Source organism: Chiloscyllium plagiosum, unplaced genomic scaffold (genome assembly GCF_037043375.1).
Source record: "Chiloscyllium plagiosum isolate Xiang-an unplaced genomic scaffold, Cpla_swu_hap1 HiC_scaffold_33, whole genome shotgun sequence".
In the NCBI taxonomy this organism is placed as follows: Eukaryota; Metazoa; Chordata; class Chondrichthyes; order Orectolobiformes; family Hemiscylliidae; genus Chiloscyllium; species Chiloscyllium plagiosum.
In genome coordinates, this window is record NW_028270171.1 from 28,854,980 (window position 1) to 28,877,217 (window position 22,238).

Below are 22,238 nucleotides of genomic sequence, written 5' to 3' on the forward strand. Positions count from 1 at the left end.
TGAGGAAGTGACCAAGTTGATAGATGAAGGAAGGGCTGTTGATGTCCTATCCATGGACTTTAGTAAGGCATTTGATAAGGTTCCCCATGGTAGACTAATGGAGAAAGTGAAGTCACATGGTGTGTAGGGTGTTCTAGCTAGGTGGATAAACAACTGGTTGAGCAACAGGAGACAGAGAGTAGTAGTTGAAGGGAGTTTCTCGAAATGGAGAAAGGTGACCAGTGGTGTTCCACAGGGGTCAGTGTTGGGGCCACCGGTGTTTGTGATATACATAAATGATCTGGAAGCGGGCACTGTTGGTATGATCAGCAAGTTTGCAGATGACACAAAGATTGGTGGAGTAGCAGAAAGCATAAGGGACTGTCAGAGAATACAGGAGGACATAGATAGACTGGAGAGCTGGGCGGAGAAGTGGCAAATGGTTTTCAATCCAGACAAATGTGAGGTGATGCATTTAGGCAAGACTAATTCTAGAGCGAATTATACAATAAATGGAAGAGTCTTGGGAAAAGTTAATGGGCAGAGAGATCTGGGAGTGCAGGTCCATTGTACCCTGAAGGTTGCTGCACAGATGGATGGAGTGGTCAAGAAGGCATATGGTATGCTTGCCTTCATTGGACGGGGTATTGAGTATAAGAGCTGGCAAGTCATGTTAACATTGTACAAGACATTGGTTCGGCCGCATTTAGGATACGTTGTACAGTTCTGGTCGCCACATTACTAAAAGGATGTGGACGCTTTGGAGAGGGTGCAGAGAAGGTTTACGAGGATGTTGCCTGGTATGGAAGGTGCTAGCCATGAAGAGAGGTTGAGTAGGTTAGGTTTATTTTCATTAGAAAAAAGGAGATTGAGGGGGGACCTGATTGAGGTTTACAAAATCATGAAGGGTATAGACAGGGTGGATAGAGACAAGCTTTTTCCCAGGGTGAAGGATTCAATAACGAGAGGTCACGCTTTCAAGGTGAGAGGTGGAAAGTTTAAGGGGGACACACGCGGCAAGTACTTCACACAGAGGGTGGTGGGTGTTTGGAACGCGTTGCCAGCAGAGGTGGTAGAGGCAGGCATGGTAGATTCATATAAGATGCGCCTGGACAGAGGCATGAGTAGGTGGGGAGCAGAGGGATACAGATGCTTAGGGATTGACCGACAGGTTTAGGCAGTACATTTGGATCGGCTCAGGCTTGGAGGGCCGATGGGCCTGTTCCTGGGCTATACATTTTCCTTGTCATTATTGGTCAATTCAACCTCGATCCTGTCAGTGATTGAAGGAAAAACAGAGAGGAAGAGAGACTAGAGGAGAGAGACAGAAGGACCAGGAGAAAGAGGGGGAAAGATTAAAGAACAGGATGAAGGAGAAATAATTTGGGAAGAGGAAATAAAGATTAAAACAGAAATCTTCATTGATAAAATGCCTTTAAAAGAGTTACTGACCAGATGGATATTAGGGAGAAATAGGAGATGCCAAGGATAGATCTTCGAGAGATACATGGAACATTGCAAGTGGGCTCTCAATCCCAGTTGGATGAGAATAGAGGCAGTACCCTGCACCCCCAGAACAATCCTTTCCCCCCTCCCCAGATCCTGAGAAGGCAGGTCACAGAGAGAGAGAGAGAGGCCTGGGAAAGATCCCAATCCCAGTGGCACACGGAAGGATTTGAACATGGATTAAGGAGAAGATAGTGCACTGGAGGAGGTTGGAGAGAAGTGTGGGATGTTGCTGGTAAGTTTGTAGTTTGCCAAGAGTATGGGGGTGAAGGAGAGATGAGCTAGTGATAGGTTTGAAAGGACACTTGCAGAGAAGACCTGGTTCCGAACTGTGAACTGTATCCCCAGGAACATCGACAAGCCCTTGGTTGACTCTGGGGGACACAGATCTCCAGCTCTAGTGAGTCAGTCAAGCTGCAGTGTTGCTTACCCCCATGAACGTTTGTCAGAGTCGAGAGTTCGATCATTTTCATCAATTCCTCACAGTGTGGAAACAGGCCATTCAGCCCAACAAGTCCACACTGATCCACCAGAGGACACTCCACCCAGACCCCATCCCCTTACCCATTGCTAGCACACCTAATCTACACTATGGACAATCCACCCTAACCTGCACATCTTTGGACTGTGGGAGTTAACCAGAGCACCCAGAGGAAACCCACACAGACACGGGGAGAATGTGCAAACTCCACACAGACAGTCGCCCGAGGCTGGAATCGAACCACCCTGTTATTTGCTTTTGATGAATTTATTAAATAGAAGAGCCATTTCAGGGAGCTGACGATGGTTACCAATGGCATCATGCTGAGCTGATGGAAGTCAGGTACCTGTTAGGACCCCAGCAGTCAGGTACAGCTGGGTGATGTTCACAGAAAAGGATGCAAGAATCATTCCAGACGAAGCCAGTAATCCTCCGACCAACATGACAGGGCGGCAGCTGAAACGATTCACCACAATACTGCACACGGGCCCTGTGTCAGAGAGAGAGAGAGAGATAGAGAGAGAGAGCGAGACACACACTCAGTGCCTTCTCCACCAGCAACCAACCCCTCACTCACAACAGGAACGGCCTGAGTCCTGACTCACCATCACCGGGAACCCTTCGTGGCAAACACCCCCCTCCCCCAGTGCAGGTACCTGGCAGTGCGATTAAAAAGATGGAGGTTGAGGGGGTTTTAAGACAGGAGCTGTTTCTGCCACTTTCCCAGTAACTCAGCCTCCTCCCACAGTTCTCGCTGTTCTCTCGATCAAAGCCTATTCGTTATTTTAAAGAAGCTCAATTAATTCCTTCCTTAATCTTCTCTGTTCTAAAGAGAATAATCCCAACCTCTCCCTTTCCCACAATGTCCCACTCCAATGAATCTCCTCCTGCCCTTCCACGACATCCTTCCTGCTGAGTGAGCCCCTGCAAATGTCTCGCTGTCTCTGGCTTGGGGAACCATTCCGAGCGAGTTATGTGTCTCCAGTGACCTTCGCCCTGGGGTTTCCTGGTTCCTCTCCCCATGCCAATGGCTGGATTTAACTTCTAGGATCACCGCCTCAGGAGTTGGAGATGGAGATCATGGACACAGGGTAAGGAATCCCCTGGGTGCTGACTCCTGCAGTCCATCAGCTCCAGCAGGGAACGTCCCATCGATGAGGCTGGTCATCACACCCAAACACCTCAGGCATTGCCCCAAACACTGTCTCCAACCATCACCCTCCATACCCAACCATCACCCTCATACCCAACCATCACCCTCCATACCCAACCATCACCCTCCATACCCAACCATCACCCTCATACACAACCATCACCCTCATACCCAACCATCACCCTCCATACCCAACCATCACCCTCCATACCCAACCATCACCCTCATACACAACCATCACCCTCATACCCAACCATCACCCTCCATACCCAACCATCACCCTCATACACAACCATCACCCTCATACCCAACCATCACCCTCCATACCCAACCATCACCCTCCATACTCAACTATCACCCTCAAGCCCAACCATCATTGTCCATATCCAACCAGCACCCTCAAACCCAACCATCACCCTCAAACTCAACCATCACCGTCCATACCCAACCATCACCCTCCATACCCAACCCACCCCCACACCCAACCATTACCATCCATACCCAACCACCACCCCTCACGCCCAACCCACCCCACATACCAACCATCACCCCTCCACATACCCAACCATCACCTCCCACACCCAACCATCACCCCCCCATGCCCAACCATCACCCCTCCACACACCCAACCATCACCCCCTATGCCTAACCATCACCCCACCACACCCAACCATCATCCCCCACACCCAACCATCACCCCCCCATGCCCAACCATCACCCCTCCACACACCCAACCATCACCCCCTATGCCTAATCATCACCCCACCACACCCAACCATCATCCCCCACACCCAACCATCACACTCCCACACCCAACCATCACCCCCCATGCCCAACCCACCCCCACGCCCAGACATCACACCCCCACACCTAACCATCACCCCCCACACCCAACCAACATCCCTCCCACACCCAACCATCACACCCCCACACCGAAACATCACCCCCCATGCCCAACCATCAGCTCCCATGCCCAACCATCACACCCCCACAACCAACCATCACCCCCCACACCCAGCATCCAAGGAGCTTCGAACTGCTGTGCTCTTCCAGCACCACTAATCCAGAATCTGGTTTCCAGTATCTGCAGTCATTGCTTTTACCCCCCACACCCAACCCACCCCCACGCCCAACTATCATCCCCCCACGCCCAACCATCACCCCCCACGCCCAACCATCACCCCCCACGCCCAACCATCACCCCCACACCCTCAACCCACCCCCACACACCCAACCATCACCCCCACATCCTCAACCCACCCCCACACACCCAACCATCATCCCCAACCCACCCACACACCCAACCATCACCCCCTACACATCCAACCATCACCACCATGCCCAACCATCACCCCCCATGCCCAACCTTCACCCCCATGCCCAAACCCACCCACATCCAACCCATCACCCCCACACCCAAGCGCATTCCACACCCTCTTCCACCCTCTCCACTCCCTTCCAGCCCCTCCACTCTCTGCCTCCTCCATCCTTCCCATCCTCCACCCTCCCCCTCCTCCACTCTCCACTCCCCATAATTCTCTGACCCCATTGTCCTCTGTGACCTGTTGCCTCTCCGTCAGTGGTTTGAACGCCCCCTGCAGGGTTGGAGGATAAAGCCGGGATCCGACCCTGGCTCAGACTGGGCGGTTACCTGTGCCGTAGAGCATGGCCAGGATAATGGAGGAAATCCAGGCAGTGTCACTGTAGCCAATGTGGAACTCGTGCATCAGCTGCTTGAAGTAAACACTGACAGCTTTCGGGAAAGCGTAGGAGAATCCAGTGATCACAAAGCAGCCAACCAGCACCATCCAGCCCCAACCCCCGTCAGGGGCTTCTTTGCTGGGACACCCTCCTGGCATCGAGTGGCCCATCAGGAAACCCCCAGACTGAAAAATAAACACACCACATCAGGAACATTACCGAGGGGAGGAGGTGGGGGGTGGGGGTGGGGGTGGGAGACCGAGACACGGTCAGAGACCCCTACCCACCGTGACTGCCCAACCACATCAACCCTGACCCACACTGACACACCCTGACCCACACGGACACACCCTGACCCACAGTGACCCACACTGACACTCCCTGACCCACACGGACACACCCTGACACACAGAGATACCCCTGACCCACACGGACACACCCTGACACACACGGACACACCCTGACCCACACTGACACACCCTGACCCACACGGACACACCCTGACCCACACTGACACACCCTGACCCACACGGACACACCTTGACCAACAGAGGTACCCCTGACCCACACTGACACACCCTGACCCACACGGACACACCCTGACCCACACTGACACACCCTGACCCACACGGACACACCCTGACCAACAGAGGTACCCCTGACCCACACTGACACACCCTGACCCACAGAGGTACCCCTGACCCACAGAGATACCCCTGACCCACACTGACACACCATGACCCACAGAGATACCTCTGACCCACACTGACACTCCCTGACCCACAGAGATATCCCTGACCCACAGAGATACCCCTGACCCACACTGACACACCATGACCCACAGAGATACCTCTGACCCACACTGACACTCCCTGACCCACAGAGATATCCCTGACCCACAGAGATACCCCTGACCCACACTGACACACCCTGACCCACAGAGATACCCCTGACCCACACTGACACACCCTGACCCACACTGACACACCCTGACCCACACGGACACACCCTGACCCACACTGACACACCCTGACCCACAGAGATACCCCTGACCCACACTGACACTCCCTGACCCACAGAGATACCCCTGACCCACACTGACACACCCTGACCCACAGAGATACCCCTGACCCACACTGACACACCCTGACCCACAGAGATACCTCTGACCCACACAGACACACCCTGACCCACAGAGATATCCCTGACCCACACTGACACACCCTGACACACAGAGATACCCCTGACCCACACTGACACACCCTGACCCACAGAGATATCCCTGACCCACACTGACACACCCTGACCCACAGAGATACCCCTGACCCACACAGACACACCCTGACCCACAGAGATACCCCTGACCCACACTGACACACACTGACCCACACTGACACACCCTGACCCACAGAGATACCCCTGACCCACACTGACACACCCTGACCCACACTGACACACCCTGACCCACAGAGATACCCCTGACCCACACTGACACACCCTGACACACAGAGATACCCCTGACCCACACTGACACACCCTGACCCACAGAGATATCCCTGACCCACACTGACACACCCTGACCCACAGAGATACCCCTGACCCACACAGACACACCCTGACCCACAGAGATACCCCTGACCCACACTGACCCACACTGACACACCCTGACCCACAGAGATACCCCTGACCCACACTGACACACCCTGATCCACAGAGAGATCCCTGACACACACAGACACACCCTGACCCACAGAGATACCCCTGACCCACACTGACATACACTGACACACCCTGACACACACTGACCCACAGAGATACACAGAGACACACACTGACACACATACTGACATGCACTGACACACACTGACCCACAGAGATACACAGAGACACACACTGACACACACTGACCCACAGAGATACACGAAGACACAGACTGACACACACTGACACACACACTGACACACACACTGACACACACCCTGACATGCACTGACACACCCTGACACACATTGACCCACAGAGATACACAGAGACACACACTGACACACACTGACCCACAGAGATACACAGAGACACACACTGACACCCCTGGCCCACAGAGATACACAGAGACAGACACTGACACACACTGACACACCCTGACCCACAGAGATACTCAGAGACACACACTGACACACCCTGACCCACAGAGACACACACTGACATTCCCTGACCCACAGAGATACACAGAGACACACACTGACACCCCTGGCCCACAGAGATACACAGAGACAGACACTGACACACACTGACACACCCTGACCCACAGAGATACACAGAGACACACACTGACACCCCTGGCCCACAGAGATACACAGAGACAGACACTGACACACACTGACACACACTGACACACCCTGACCCACAGAGATACACAGAGACACACACTGACACACCGTGACCCACAGAGATGCACAGAGTCAGACACTGACACACACTGACATACTCTGACACACCCTGACCCACAGAGACACACACTGACCCACAGAGATTCACAGAGACACACACTGACCCACACTGACACACCCTGACCCACAGAGATACTCATGACCCACACTGACACAACCCTGACACACAGAGATACCCCTGACCCACACTGACACACCCTGATCCACAGAGATACCCCAACCCACACTGACAAACCCTGACTCTCAAGATACCCCTGACCCACACTGACACACTCTGACCCACAGAGGTACCCATGACCCACACTGACTCGCCCTGACCCACAGAGGTACCCCTGACCCACACTGGCACATCCTGACCCACAGAGGTACCCCTGACCCACACTGACACACTCTGACCCACAGAGGTACCCCTGACCCACACTGACACGCCCTGACCCACAGAGGTACCCCTGACCCACACTGACACGCCCTGACCCACAGAGGTACCCCTGACCCACACTGACACACCTGACCCACAGAGATACCCCTGACCCACACTGACACACCCTGACCCACATTGACCCACAGAGATACCTCTGACCCACACCATCACACCCTGATCCACAGAGATACCCCTGACCCACACTGACATACACTGACACACCCTGACACACACTGACCCACAGAGATACACAGAGACACACACTGACATACCCTGACCCACAGAGATACACGAAGACACAGACTGACACACACTGACACACACACTGACACACACACTGACATGCACTGACACACCCTGACACACACTGACCCACAGAGATACACAGAGACACACACTGACATACACTGACACACCCTGACACACAAAGATACACAAAGACACACATACTGACATGCACTGACACACACTGACACACACTGACACGCACTGACCCAAAGAGATACACAGAGACACACACTGACACACAAAGATACCCTTGACACACACTGACACACCTTGACCCACAGAGATACGCAGAGACAGACACTGACACACACTGACACACCCTGACCCACAGAGATACACAGAGACACACACTGACACACACTGACCCACAGAGATACACAGAGACACACACTGACACCCCTGGCCCACAGAGATACACAGAGACAGACACTGACACACCGTGACCCACAGAGATACTCAGAGACACACACTGACACACCCTGACCCACAGAGACACACACTGACATTCCCTGACCCACAGAGACACACACTGACACCCCTGGCCCACAGAGATACACAGAGACGGACACTGACACACACTGACACACCCTGACCCACAGAGATACACAGAGACACACACTGACACCCCTGGCCCACAGAGATACACAGAGACAGACACTGACACACACTGACACACACTGACACACACTGACCCACAGAGATACACAGAGACACACACTGACACACCGTGACCCACAGAGACGCACAGAGTCAGACACTGACACACACTGACATACTCTGACACACCCTGACCCACAGAGACACACACTGACCCACAGAGATTCACAGAGACACACACTGACCCACACTGACACACCCTGACCCACAGAGATACTCATGACCCACACTGACACAACCCTGACACACAGAGATACCCCTGACCCACACTGACACACCCTGATCCACAGAGATACCCCAACCCACACTGACAAACCCTGACTCTCAAGATACCCCTGACCCACAAGGACACGCCCTGACCCACAGAGGTACCCCTGACCCACACTGGCACATCCTGACCCACAGAGGTACCCCTGACCCACACTGACACACTCTGACCCACAGAGGTACCCCTGACCCACACTGACACGCCCTGACCCACAGAGATACCCCTGACCCACACTGACACACCCTGACGCACATTGACCCACAGAGATACCTCTGACCCACACCATCACACCCTGATCCACAGAGATACCCCTGACCCACACTGACATACACTGACACACCCTGACACACACTGACCCACAGAGATACACAGAGACACACACTGACACACCCTGACCCACAGGGATACATGAAGACACACACTGACACACATACTGACATGCACTGACACACACTGACATGCACTGACCCACAGAGATACACAGAGACACACACTGACATACCCTGACCCACAGACATACACGAAGACACACACTGACACACACTGACCCACAGAGATACACGAAGACACAGACTGACACAGACTGACACAGACTGACACACACACTGACACACACACTGACATGCACTGACACACCCTGACCCACAGAGATACACAGAGACACACACTGACACACACTGACACACACACTGACACACACACTGACATGCACTGACACACACTGACCCACAGAGATACACAGAGACACACACTGACATACACTGACACACCCTGACACACAAAGATACACGAAGACACACACTGACCCACATACTGACATGCACTGACACGCACTGACCCAAAGAGATACACAGAAACACACACTGACACACAAAGATACCCCTGACACACACTGACACACCCTGACCCACAGAGATACACAGAGACACACACTGACACACCCTAACCCACAGAGATACACAGAGACACACACTGACACCCCTGGCCCACAGAGATACACAGAGACAGACACTGACACACACTGACACACCCTGACCCACAGAGATACACAGAGACACACACTGACACACCCTGACCCACAGAGACACACACTGACACCCTTGGCCCACAGAGATACACAGAGACAGACACTGACACACACTGACACACCCTGACCCACAGAGATACACAGAGACACACACTGACACACCCTGACCCACAGAGATACACAGAGACACACACTGACACACCCTGACCCACAGAGATGCACAGAGACACACACTGACCCACTCTGACACACCCTGACCCACAGAGACACACACTGACCCACAGAGATTCACAGAGACACACACTGACCCACACTGACACACCCTGACCCACAGAGATACTCCTGACCCACACTGACACAACCCTGACACACAGAGATATCCCTGACCCACACTGACACACCCTGATCCACAGAGATACCCCAACCCACACTGACAAACCCTGACTCACAAGATACCCCTGACCCGCACTGACACACCCTGACCCACAGAGATATCCCTGACCCACACGGACACACCCTGACCCGCAGAGATACCCCTGACCCACACTGACACAACACTGACCCACAGATATACCCCTGACCCACACTGACACACCCTGATCCACAGGGATACCCCAACCCACACTGACAAACCCTGACTCACAAGATACCCCTGACCCGCACTGACACACCCTGACCCACAGAGATACCCCTGACCCACACTGACACACCCTGACCCACAAGATAACCCTTGACCCACACTGACACACTCTGGCCCAAACTGACACACCCTGACCCACAGAGATACCCCAACCCACACTGACACAACACTGACCCACACTGACACACCCTGACCCACAGAGATACCCCAACCCACACTGACACAACACTGACCCACACTGACACACCCTGACCCACAGAGATACCCCAACCCACACTGACACAACACTGACCCACACTGACACACCCTGACCCACAGAGATACCCCAACCCACACTGACACAACACTGACCCACACTGACACACCCTGACCCACAGAGATACCCCTGACCCACACTGACCGACAGAGATACCCCTGATCCACACTGACACACCCTGACACACCCTGACCCACACTGACCCACACTGACACACCCTAGCACACAGAGATACTCCTGACCCACACTGACACATCCTGACCCACAGAGATACCCCTGATCCACACTGACACACCCTGACACACCCTGGCCCACACTGACACACACTGACACACCCTAGCACACAGAGATACTCCTGACCCACACTGACACATCCTGACCCACAGAGATACACCTAACCCACACTCTCACACCCTGACCCACAGAGACACAACACTGACCCACAGAGATTCACAGAGACACACTGACCCACAGAGATACCTCTGACACACACTGACGCACCCTGACCCACAGAGATACCCCTGACCCACACTGACACACACTGACCCACAGAGATACACAGAGACACACACTGACTCACACTGACACACAGAGATACACAGAGACACACACTGACTCACACTGACACACACACTGACATGTACTGACACACACTGACATGCACTGACCCACAGAGACAAACACTGACACACCCTGACCCACAGAGATACCTCTGACCCACACTGACACACCCTGACCCACAGAGATACCTCTGACCCACACTGACACACCCTGACCCACAGAGATACTCCTGACCCACACTGACACATCCTGACCCACAGAGATACACCTAACCCACACTCTCACACCCTGACCCACAGAGACACAACACTGACCCACAGAGATTCACAGAGACACACTGACCCACAGAGATACCTCTGACACACACTGACGCACCCTGACCCACAGAGATACCCCTGACCCACACTGACACACACTGACCCACAGAGATACACAGAGACACACACTGACTCACACTGACACACAGAGATACACAGAGACACACACTGACTCACACTGACACACACACTGACATGTACTGACACACACTGACATGCACTGACCCACAGAGACAAACACTGACACACCCTGACCCACAGAGATACCTCTGACCCACACTGACACACCCTGACCCACAGAGATACCCCTGACCCACACTGACACACCCTGGCCCACAGAGGTACCCCTGACCCACACTGACACACACTGACCCACAGAGATACCCCTGACCTACACTGACACACACTGACACACAGAGATACACAGAGACACACACTGACTCACACTGACACACACACTGACACGCACTGACCCACAGTGACACACACTGAAACACCCTGATCCACAGAGATACACAGAGACACACCTTGACCCACACTCTCACACCCTGACCCACACTGACACACACTGACCCACAGAGACACACACTGACACACACTGACACACAGAGACACACACTGACACACACTGACCCACACTGACACACACTGACCCACAGAGATACACCTGACCCACATTGACACACGCTGATGCACAGAGATACCCCTGACCCACACTGAAATACCCTGACCCACACTGACCCACAGAGATACCCCTGACCCACACTGACACACCCTGACCCACACTGACACACCCTGACCCACAGAGACACACACTGACACGCACTAACCCACAGAGATACACAGAGACACACACTGACACACTCTGACCCACACTGACACACAGAGACACACACTGACACACATTGACACGCACTGACCCACCCACACGCACAGATCAGGAAATGGTTCTGTAGGGATATAGATGCCACACAGAACTATCAAAAAAAGACCCATATCTGCAGACTAACTCCAACACATGTTCAGGTATGAGCAATCATTAGACTGCACACATACAGCTATAAGCGTGGAGGGAATGCGTGGTGGGAATGGTCTCTGCAGAACACAGATAGGGGTAGGGAGGGAAATCTATCTCTGGTGGTGGGGTCCGTTTGTAGGTGTGGAAGTGACAGAGTTGTATATGGAGGTTGGTGGGGTGGAAGGTGAGGACTGGGGTGAGGGGAGGGTTCTGTCCTTCTTTCAATTAGAGGGGTAGGGTTCAAGGACGAGGTTCAGGATGTGGAGGAGACGCACTGGAGGGCATTGTTGACCATGAGGAAGGGGAAATTGTGGTCTTTGAAGAAGGAGGCCATCTGGGATGTTCCAAAATGCGAGGTGCTGCATTTTGGGAAAGCAAATCAGAGCAGGACTTATACAGTTAATGGTAAGGTCCTAGGGAGTGTTGCTGAACAAAGAGACCTTGGAGTGCAGGTTCATAGCTCCTTGAAAGTGGAGTCGCAGGTAGATAGGATAGTGAAGAAGGCGTTTGGTATGCTTTCCTTTATTGGTCAGAGTATTGAGTACAGGAGTTGGGAGGTCATGTTGCGGCTGTACAGGACATTGGTTAGGCCACTGTTGGAATATTGCGTGCAATTCTGGTCTCCTTCCTATCGGAAAGATGTTGTGAAACTTGAAAGGGTTCCGAAAAGATTTACAAGGATGTTGCTAGGGTTGGAGGATTTGAGCTATAAGGAGAGGCTGGACAGGCTGGGACTGTTATCCCTGGAGCATCGGAGGCTGAGGGGTGACCTTATAGAGGTTTACAAAATTATGAGGGGCATGGATAGGATAAATAGACAACGTCTTTTCCCTGGGGTCAGGGAGTCCAGAACTAGAGGGTATAGGTTTAGGGTGAGAGGGGAAAGATATAGAAGAGACCTAAGGGGCAACCTTTTCACGCAGAGGGTGGTACGTGTATGGAATGAGCTGCCAGAGGATGTGGTGGAGGCTGGTACAATTGCAACATTTAAGAGGCATCTGGATGGATATATGAATAGGAAGGGTTTGGAGGGATATGGGCCGGGTGCTGGCAGGTGGGACTAGATTGGGTTGGGATATCTGGACGGGTTGGACCGAAGGGTCTGTTTCCGTACTGTACATCTATAGGACTCTATCACTCCATAAACAGTCTATCGACTGTGCATGTATAAAAATACATAAGCCATACAGTCTTGTACAGAAAAACACGAACTATTGACAAACATCTACAGAAATACAAAAGCTATAGACTAACATCGGCTGAAATACGTCGATTATAGCCCACTTGCCCAGACATACATATACCCTCACAGCGTACCACAGTGAAGATGGAGTATTCCTAGGTGCATTGAAATAAATACAGAATTCCCCAATGTGTCTGTCTTTAGACCAGGATTGACAATAAGTATGATCGAGGTTTCTGTACCTAGTTTCTTTTCAGTTATAGTTCTTTTCACATTTCAGGAGAAAGTGAGGACTGCAGATGCTGGAGATCAGATTCCTGAAGAAGGGCTCATGCCCGAAACGTCGATTCTCCTGCTCCTTGGATGCTGCCTGACCTGCTGCGCTTTTCCAGCAACACATTTTCAGCTTTTCACATTTCAGTCCCCCATTCAAAATGCAACATGTCAAATAGTTACAGTCCCATCGGGTCGTTCTCTCATTAGAGAGAGAGACACACACACAAACAATTGGCAGTGGGTTTAATCTGAGGGTGACCATGCCTCAGGGGAGGGGAGAGGTTACAGCAAAGTCATCTCTTGCTCTTCTCAAGTCTAATGAGCATAAGCCCAACCTCCTCCACCCCATGGGACAGTCCCTCCATCCCCAGGAGCAGCTGAGTGAGCACTCTCTGGATTGCTTCCAATGTCAGTCTGTCTTTCCTTAAATAAGGGACCCCAAAACTGTTTGTTGAGTTCTAACTCTGGCCTCACAAGTACCTCACCAATTCCCTAAATCAGAATCCATTCCCTAAATGGGAGAACATATTCCCAGTGGCTATAAATCCAGGTGAGCTTCAGGAAGCAATCCCTGAGCTCTGGGAACTGAGGCCAAGAAGTCAGCAGCTGGGAGACGTGAGGCCTTCAGTGAACCTCCAGCTCACCTCACTGTGGCTCTTCACTCTCACCTCCACCTTCAATTAGACTAGATTCCCTACAGCGTGGAAACAGGCCATTTGGCCCAACAGGTCCACACTGACCCTCCGAAGAGCAACCCACCCATTCCCCTACCCTGTATTCACCCCTGACTAATGCACCTAACACTGTGGGCAATTTAGCCTAGCCAATTCACCTAACCTGCACATCCTTTGGACTGTGGGAGGAAACCCACGCAGACACGGGGAGAATGTGCAAACTCCACACAGACAGTCGCCAGAGGCTGGAATCGAACCTGGGTCCCTGGTGCTGTGAGGCAGCAGTGCTAGCCACTGAGCCAGTTTCTGGTCTGGCTGTGACAGAGTTAATAGACTTGAAGTTTTCTGAACAAAGGGGATTCCATGATAGAGTCCAGCTGACAATTCCCACTCACCAGCGGTGGGCTCCCTCTGCCGAGATGGTACCCAGGCTCTAGTGAACGTTGCTGGCGTTGGTAGAAGTTTTGATTCAGCTCCTTGTCCCAGAGTCAGCTTCATCACCACATCCCTGACCCAGTCAACTCTTGGCTATTGGGCTGTAACTTGGCTTCACCCAATCAGCAAAGAACGAATCGCCTTATCCCAAAAATCCCTGAGCTCGTCCGTGAGAGATTTCACCTCCAGCCGGAGGGAAACGGCATGTGTTTTACAGCTAGAATTACTGGTAATCCCCAGCCTCACAAAGCCAGGCAAATCCCTCACAGCAGCAAAGTTAACACGTTACACCTTCCCTCACTCCATTGACACACTCCGCACGGCTCTGCACTGGGAAACCTGCCCCATTCCAAACTTACAAACCCCTCACTCCCACAGGGAGTGGGGGGGGAGATGTGCGACTCACTCCCACAGGGAGTCGAGGGGGGGGAATGTGCAACTCACTCCCACAGGGAGTGGGGGGAATGTGGGACTCGCTCCCACAGGGAATGGGGGGGGCAATGTGTGACTCACTCCTACAGGGAATGGGGGGGGGGAATGTGCAACTCACTCCCACAGGGAGTGGGGGGAATGTGGGACTCACTCCCACAGGGAATGGGGGGGCAATGTGTGACTCACTCCCACAGGGAGTCGAGGGGGGGGAATGTGCAACTCACTCCCACAGGGAGTGGGGGGAATGTGGGACTCACTCCCACAGGGAATGGGGGGGGCAATGTGTGATTCACTCCCGCAGGGAGTCGAGGGGGGGGAATGTGGGACTCACTCCCACAGGGAGTCGGGGGGGAATGTGGGACTCACTCCCACAGGGAATGGGGGGGCAATGTGTGACTCACTCCCACAGGGAGTCGAGGGGGGGAATGTGCAACTCACTCCCACAGGGAGTGGGGGGAATGTGGGACTCACTCCCAGAGGGAATGGGGGGGCAATGTGGGACTCACTCCCACAGGGAATGGGGGGGATTATGGGACTCAATCCCACAGAGAGTGATGAAGAGGAATGTTGTAGATAGATTTCAGTGTAAGCAGGAGGACCAGGTTAGGGAAAAGAGATTACAGTGGGAAATTTCACTGAGGAACAATTGGAGGAGGCCCAAGTGGAACAGAAATACTGGCACAGAGACAGTGAGGCCTGTGGATTCTGGACAGCCAGAGACGAAACATGTGGTGCTGGAAAAGCACAGCCGGTCAGGCAGCATCCGAGGGGCAGGGGAGTCAACGTTTCAGGCAAAATCCCTTCATCAGGAATGTGTGGGGAGAGGGGAGGGAAGGGTGCTGAGAGACAAACAGGAGGATGAGGGTGGGGCTGGGAAGGTGATAGGTGGATGAAGGTGGGGTGATGGTGATATGGTGATAGGTGGGAATGAAGATGAACAGGTAGGACAGGTCAAGAGGGAGGTGCCGAGTTGAAGGGTTAGATCTGGGAAAAGGTGGCGGGGGGGGGGGAGGGGAGGGGACACTTCTCCTGGTCTTGAACTGTCTTACCTATCCATCTTCCTTCCCACCTATCCGCTGCACCCCTCCCCTCCAACCTATCACCATCAACTCGCCCACCTTCATCTACCTATCACCTTCCCAAAAACACTGGCATGGTCAGGCTGGGCCAAATGGCCTGTTTCTCCACAGTATATTCTGTGTATATCATGTGCATGCCCTGTGTTTATCCCACATTTAGCCTGTGTTTATCCCACATGTAGCCTGTGTTTACCCTATGTATATCCACATACATGCTGCATATGCTCCATTATATTCTCGGTGTATTCTGTGCATATTCTGTGAATATCTGTACTCTGTGAAGCTCCCAGGTAAACTCTATGTACATTGGGTGTAAACTCTATGTTTACCCTGTGTAAGACCCACATATACTTTGTGCATACTCTGTGCATATCCTGTGCATATTCTGCATATATCCTGTGTATAGAGCATGTAGACTTTGTGTATATCCCATGTATACCCTGTGTATATCCCATATATACTCTGTGTATATCCCATGTGTACCCTGCGTATATCCCATGTATACCCTGTGCATATCCCATATATACCCTGTGTACATTCCATGTATACCCTGTGTCTATCTCATGTATACCCTGTGTCTAACCCATGTATAACCTGTGTGTATCCCATGTATACCCTATGTATATCCCATGTATGCTCTCTGTATATCCTATGTATATCCAACGTAGACCGTGTGGATAGCCCATGGATATCCCATGTATACCCTGTGTATATCCAATATATAGCCATGTATACATTGTATATATGCCATGTGTACTCAGTGTATACCTTGTGTAACTCCTATGAGCATCCTGTGTACATCCCATGTATATCCTGTGTATATCCCACGTATACTCTGTGTATATCCTGTGTATATCCCATGCATACCGTGTGTATATCCCATGTATACCATGTGTATATCCCATGCATACCGTGTGTATATCCCATGTATACCCTGTGTATATCCCATGCATACCTTATGTATATCCCATGTATACCCCATGCATATCCCACCGTGTTTACCCATGTATATCCCATGTAGAACTTGTGTATTTCCCATGTATACTCTGTGTATACCCTGTCTAACTCCTGTGTACACCCTGTGTATATCCCATGTATATCCTGTGCATATCCTGTGGCTATCCCATGTATACCCTGTGTATATCCCATGTATTTCCCACATTTACCCTGTGGATATCCTATGTAGACTGTGTATATCCAATGAAATTCCACTTATAGCCTGTATAGATCCCATTTATATCCCATGTAGAACTCGTGTATTTCCCATGTATACTCTGTGTATACCCTGTTGAACTCCTGTGTACACTCTGTGTATATCCCATGTATACCCTGTGCATATCCTGTGGATATCCCACATATAACCTGTGTAGGTTCCATGTACATCCCATGTCTACCATGTATACCCTGTGTATATCCCATGTATACCTGCTCATATCCTGTGGATCTCCCATCCACCGCCTCCAACCTCATAGTCCCACAACCCCGCACCGCCCGTTTCTACCTCCTGCCCAAAATCCACCTGACTGCCCCGGCCGACCCATTGTCTCCGCCTGCTCCTGCCCCACCGAACTCATCTCCGCATACCTTGACACCGTCCTGTCCCCCTTAGTCCAAGAACTCCCCACCTACGTTCGGGACACCACCCACGCCCTCCACCTCCTCCATGATTTTTGCTTCCCCGGTCCCCAACGCCTTATCTTCACCATGGACATCCAGTCCCTGTACACCTCCATCCCCCATCACGAAGGACTCAAAGCCTTCCGCTTCTTCCTTTCCCGCCGTACCGACCAGTACCCTTCCACTGACACCCTCCTTCGACCGACTGAACTGGTCCTCACCCTGAACAACTTCTCTTTCCAATCCTCCCACTTCCTCCAAACGAAAGGAGTAGCCATGGGCACCCGCATGGGCCCCAGCTATGCCTGCCCTTCGTAGGATATGTGGAACAATTCATCTTCCGCAACTACACTGGCCCCACCCCCCACCTTTTCCTCCGCTACATCGATGACTGTATCGGCGCCGCCTCGTGCTCCCACGTGGAGGTTGAACAGTTCATCCACTTTACTAACACCTTCCACCCCGACCTCAAATTCACCTGGACAGTCTCAGATTCCTCCCTCCCTTTCCTCGACCTTTCTATTTCTATCTCAGGCGACCGAATCAACACGGACATCTACTACAAACCGACCGACTCCCACAGCTACCTGGACTACACCTCCTCCCATCCTGCCCCCTGTAAAAACGCCATCTCATTCTCCCAATTCCTTCGACTCCGCCGCATCTGCTCCCAGGAGGACCAGTTCCAAACACGCACAACCCAGATGGCCTCCTTCTTCAAGGACCGCAATTTCCCCCCCGACGTGATCGACGATGCCCTCCACTGCATGTCTTCCACTTCCCGCTCCTCCGCCCTTGAGCCCCGCCCCTCCAACCGCCACCAGGACAGAACCCCACTGGTCCTCACCGACCACCCCACCAATCTCCATGTTCAGCGCATCATCCGCCGTCATTTCTGCCACCTCCAAACGGACCCCACCACCAAGAATATATTTCCCTCCTCTCCCCTATCAGCATTCCGTAAAGACCACTCCCTCCGTGACTCCCTCGTCAGGTCCACACCCCCCACCAACCCAACCTCCACTCCCGGCACTTTCCCCTGCAACCACAGGAGGTGCAAGACTTGCGCCCACACCTCCCCCCTCACCTCCCTCCAAGGCCCCAAAGTTAACTTCCATATCCGCCACAAATTCACCTGCACCTCCACACACATCATCTATTGCATCCTCTGCACCCGATGTGGCCTCCTCAATATTGGGGAGACAGGCCGCCTACTTGCGGAGCGTTTCAGAGAACACCTCTGGGACACCTGGACCAACCAACCCAACCACCCCATGGCTCAACATTTCAACTCCCCCTCCCACTCCACCAAGGATATGCAGGTCTTTGGACTCCTCCATCGCCAGACCACAACAAAACGACGGTTGGAGGAAGAGCGCCTCATCTTCCGGCTAGGAACCCTCCAACCACAAGGGATGAACTCGGATTTCACCAGTTTCCTCATGTCCCCTCCCCCCACCTTGTCTCAGTCTAATCCATCGAATTCAGCACCGCCTTCCTAACCTGCAATCTTCTTCCTGACCTCTCCGCCCCCACCCCAGTCTGACCTATCACCCTCACCTTGACCTCTTTCCACCTATCACATTTCCGACGCCCCTCCCCCAAGTCCATCCTCCCTACCTTTTATCTTAGCCTGCTGGACACACTTTCCTCATTCCTGAAGAAGGGCTTATGCCCGAAACGTCGATTCTCCTGTTCCCTGGATGCTGCCTGACCTGCTGCGCTTTTCCAGCAACACATTTTCAGCTCTGATCTCCAGCATCTGCAGACCTCACTTTCTCCTCAAAGATATCCCATGTATGCCCTGTGTTTCTCCCTGCATATCCAACGTCTATCCTATGCATATCCCATGTATCCCTGTGCATATCCTGTATGTATCCCATGTATACCACTTGCATATCCTGTGTGTATTGCATGTATACCCTGTGTATATCCAATGTCTACCCTGTGCATATCATGTGTGTATACCATGTATATGCTATGAATACCCTGTGTATAGCTCATGCATACCTTGTGCATATCCTATGTACACCGTGTACATATTCCATGTATACACTATGTATATCTCATGTAGACCTTGAGTATATCCCATGTATACTCTGTGTATACCCTGTCTAGCTCCAGTATACACCCTGTGTGTATCCTATGTATGCCCTGTGCATATCCTGTGGATATCCCATGTATACCCTGAAAATCCAATGTATATCCCACGATTGCCCTGTATATATCCCATGTAGACTGTGTGTATATCCAATGAAATCCCACTTAGAACCTGTGTAGATCCCTGTGTGTACTCGGCGTATACCCTGTGTGTGCTCGGCGTATATCCTGTGTGTGCTCGGCGTATATCCTGTGTGTGCTTGGTGTACATCCTGTGTGTGCTCGGTGTATATCCTGTGTGTGCTCGGTGTACATCCTGTGTGTGCTCAGTGCATACCCTGCGTGTGCTCAGTGCAAACCCTGCGTGTGCTCGGTATATATCCTGTGTGTGCTCGGTGTATACCCTGTGTGTGCTCGGTGTATATCCTGTGTGTGCTCGGTGTATATACTGCGTGTGCTCAGAGCAGATCCTGCGCATGCTTGGTGTATACCCTCGTGTGCTTGGTGTATATCCTGCGTGTGCTCGGTGTATACCCTGCGTGTACTCGGTGTACTTCCTGTGTGTGCTCGGTGTATACCCTGCGTGTGCTCAGTGTATATACTGCGTGTGCTCAGAGTATATCCCGCGCATGCTCGGTGTATACCCTGTGTGTACTTGGTGTATACCCTGTGTGTACTTGGAGTATACCGTGTGTATGCTCGGTGTATATCATGCGTGTGCTCGGTGTATATCATGCATGTGCTCGGTGTATATCATGCGTGTGCTCGGTGTATATCATGCATGTGCTCGGTGTATATCCTGTGTGTGCTCGGTGTACATCCTGTGTGTGCTTGGTGTACATCCTCTGTGTGCTCGGTGTGTATCTTCTGTGTGCTCGGTGTATATCCTGTGTGTGCTCGGTGTATATCGTGTGTGTGCTCAGTCTATACCGTCTGTGTGCTCAGTGTATACCGTCTGTGTGAGCTCAGTGTATATCCTGCGTGTGCTCGGTGTATACCCTGTGTGTGTGCACGGTGTATATCGTGTGTGTGCTCTGTCATACCCTGTGTGTACTTGGTGTAACTCCTGTGTGTGTGTGTGTGTGTGCTTGGTGTATATCCTGTATGTACTCGGTGTATATCCTGTGTCTGCTCGGTGTATATCCTGTGTGTGCATGGTGTATATCCTGTGTGTGCTCTGTCATACTCTGTGTGTACTCAGTGTATATCCTGTGTGTACTTGGTGTATATCCTGTGTATGCTCGGTGTATACCCTGTGTGTGCTCGGTGTATATCCTGTGTGTACTCGGTGTATACCCTGTGTGTGCTCAGTGTATACCCTGTGTGTGCTCGGTGTATACCCTGTGTGTGCTCGGTGTATACCCTGTGTGTGCTCGATGTATACCCAGTGTGTGCTCGGTGTATATCCTGTGTGTGCTCGGTGTATACCCTGTGTGTGCTCGGTGTATACCCTGTGTGTGCTCGGTGTATACCCTGTGTGTGCTCGGTGTATACCCTGCGTGTGCTCCGTATATATTCTGTGTGATTTCTGTGTATACCCTGTGTGTGCTCGGTGTATAGCCTGTGTGTGCTCGGTGTATAGCCTGTGTGTGCTCGGTGTATATCCTGTGTGTGTTCGGTGTATATCCTGTGTGTGCTCGGTGTATACCCTGTGTGTGCTCGGCGTATACCCTGCGTGTGCTCCGTATATATCCTGTGTGATTTTTGTTTATACCCTGTGTG

The 22,238-nt window shown here is 52.2% G+C and overlaps 1 protein-coding gene across 2 annotated transcripts in view; it reads right to left on the reverse strand.

The window, feature by feature from the left end:
- slc16a8 (solute carrier family 16 member 8) overlaps nucleotides 1-15,399 on the reverse strand; it is a 62,754-nt gene extending 47,355 nt beyond the window's left edge. The window contains exons 1-3 of one of the 2 annotated variants that reach the window (XM_087978117.1): nucleotides 15,249-15,399; nucleotides 4,771-5,005; nucleotides 2,313-2,456 (exon numbers count right to left, since the gene is read on the reverse strand). In XM_087978117.1, coding sequence (XP_087834243.1) covers nucleotides 2,313-2,456; nucleotides 4,771-4,990 — 364 coding nt within the window. In that variant the 5' untranslated portion in view covers nucleotides 4,991-5,005; nucleotides 15,249-15,399. Of the gene's footprint in view, nucleotides 1-2,312; nucleotides 2,457-4,770; nucleotides 5,006-14,145; nucleotides 14,793-15,248 lie in introns of those variants that run through there. The other variant, XM_087978118.1, reaches the window with a different exon arrangement.
- Between the last annotated feature and the right edge of the window lie 6,839 nt (nucleotides 15,400-22,238).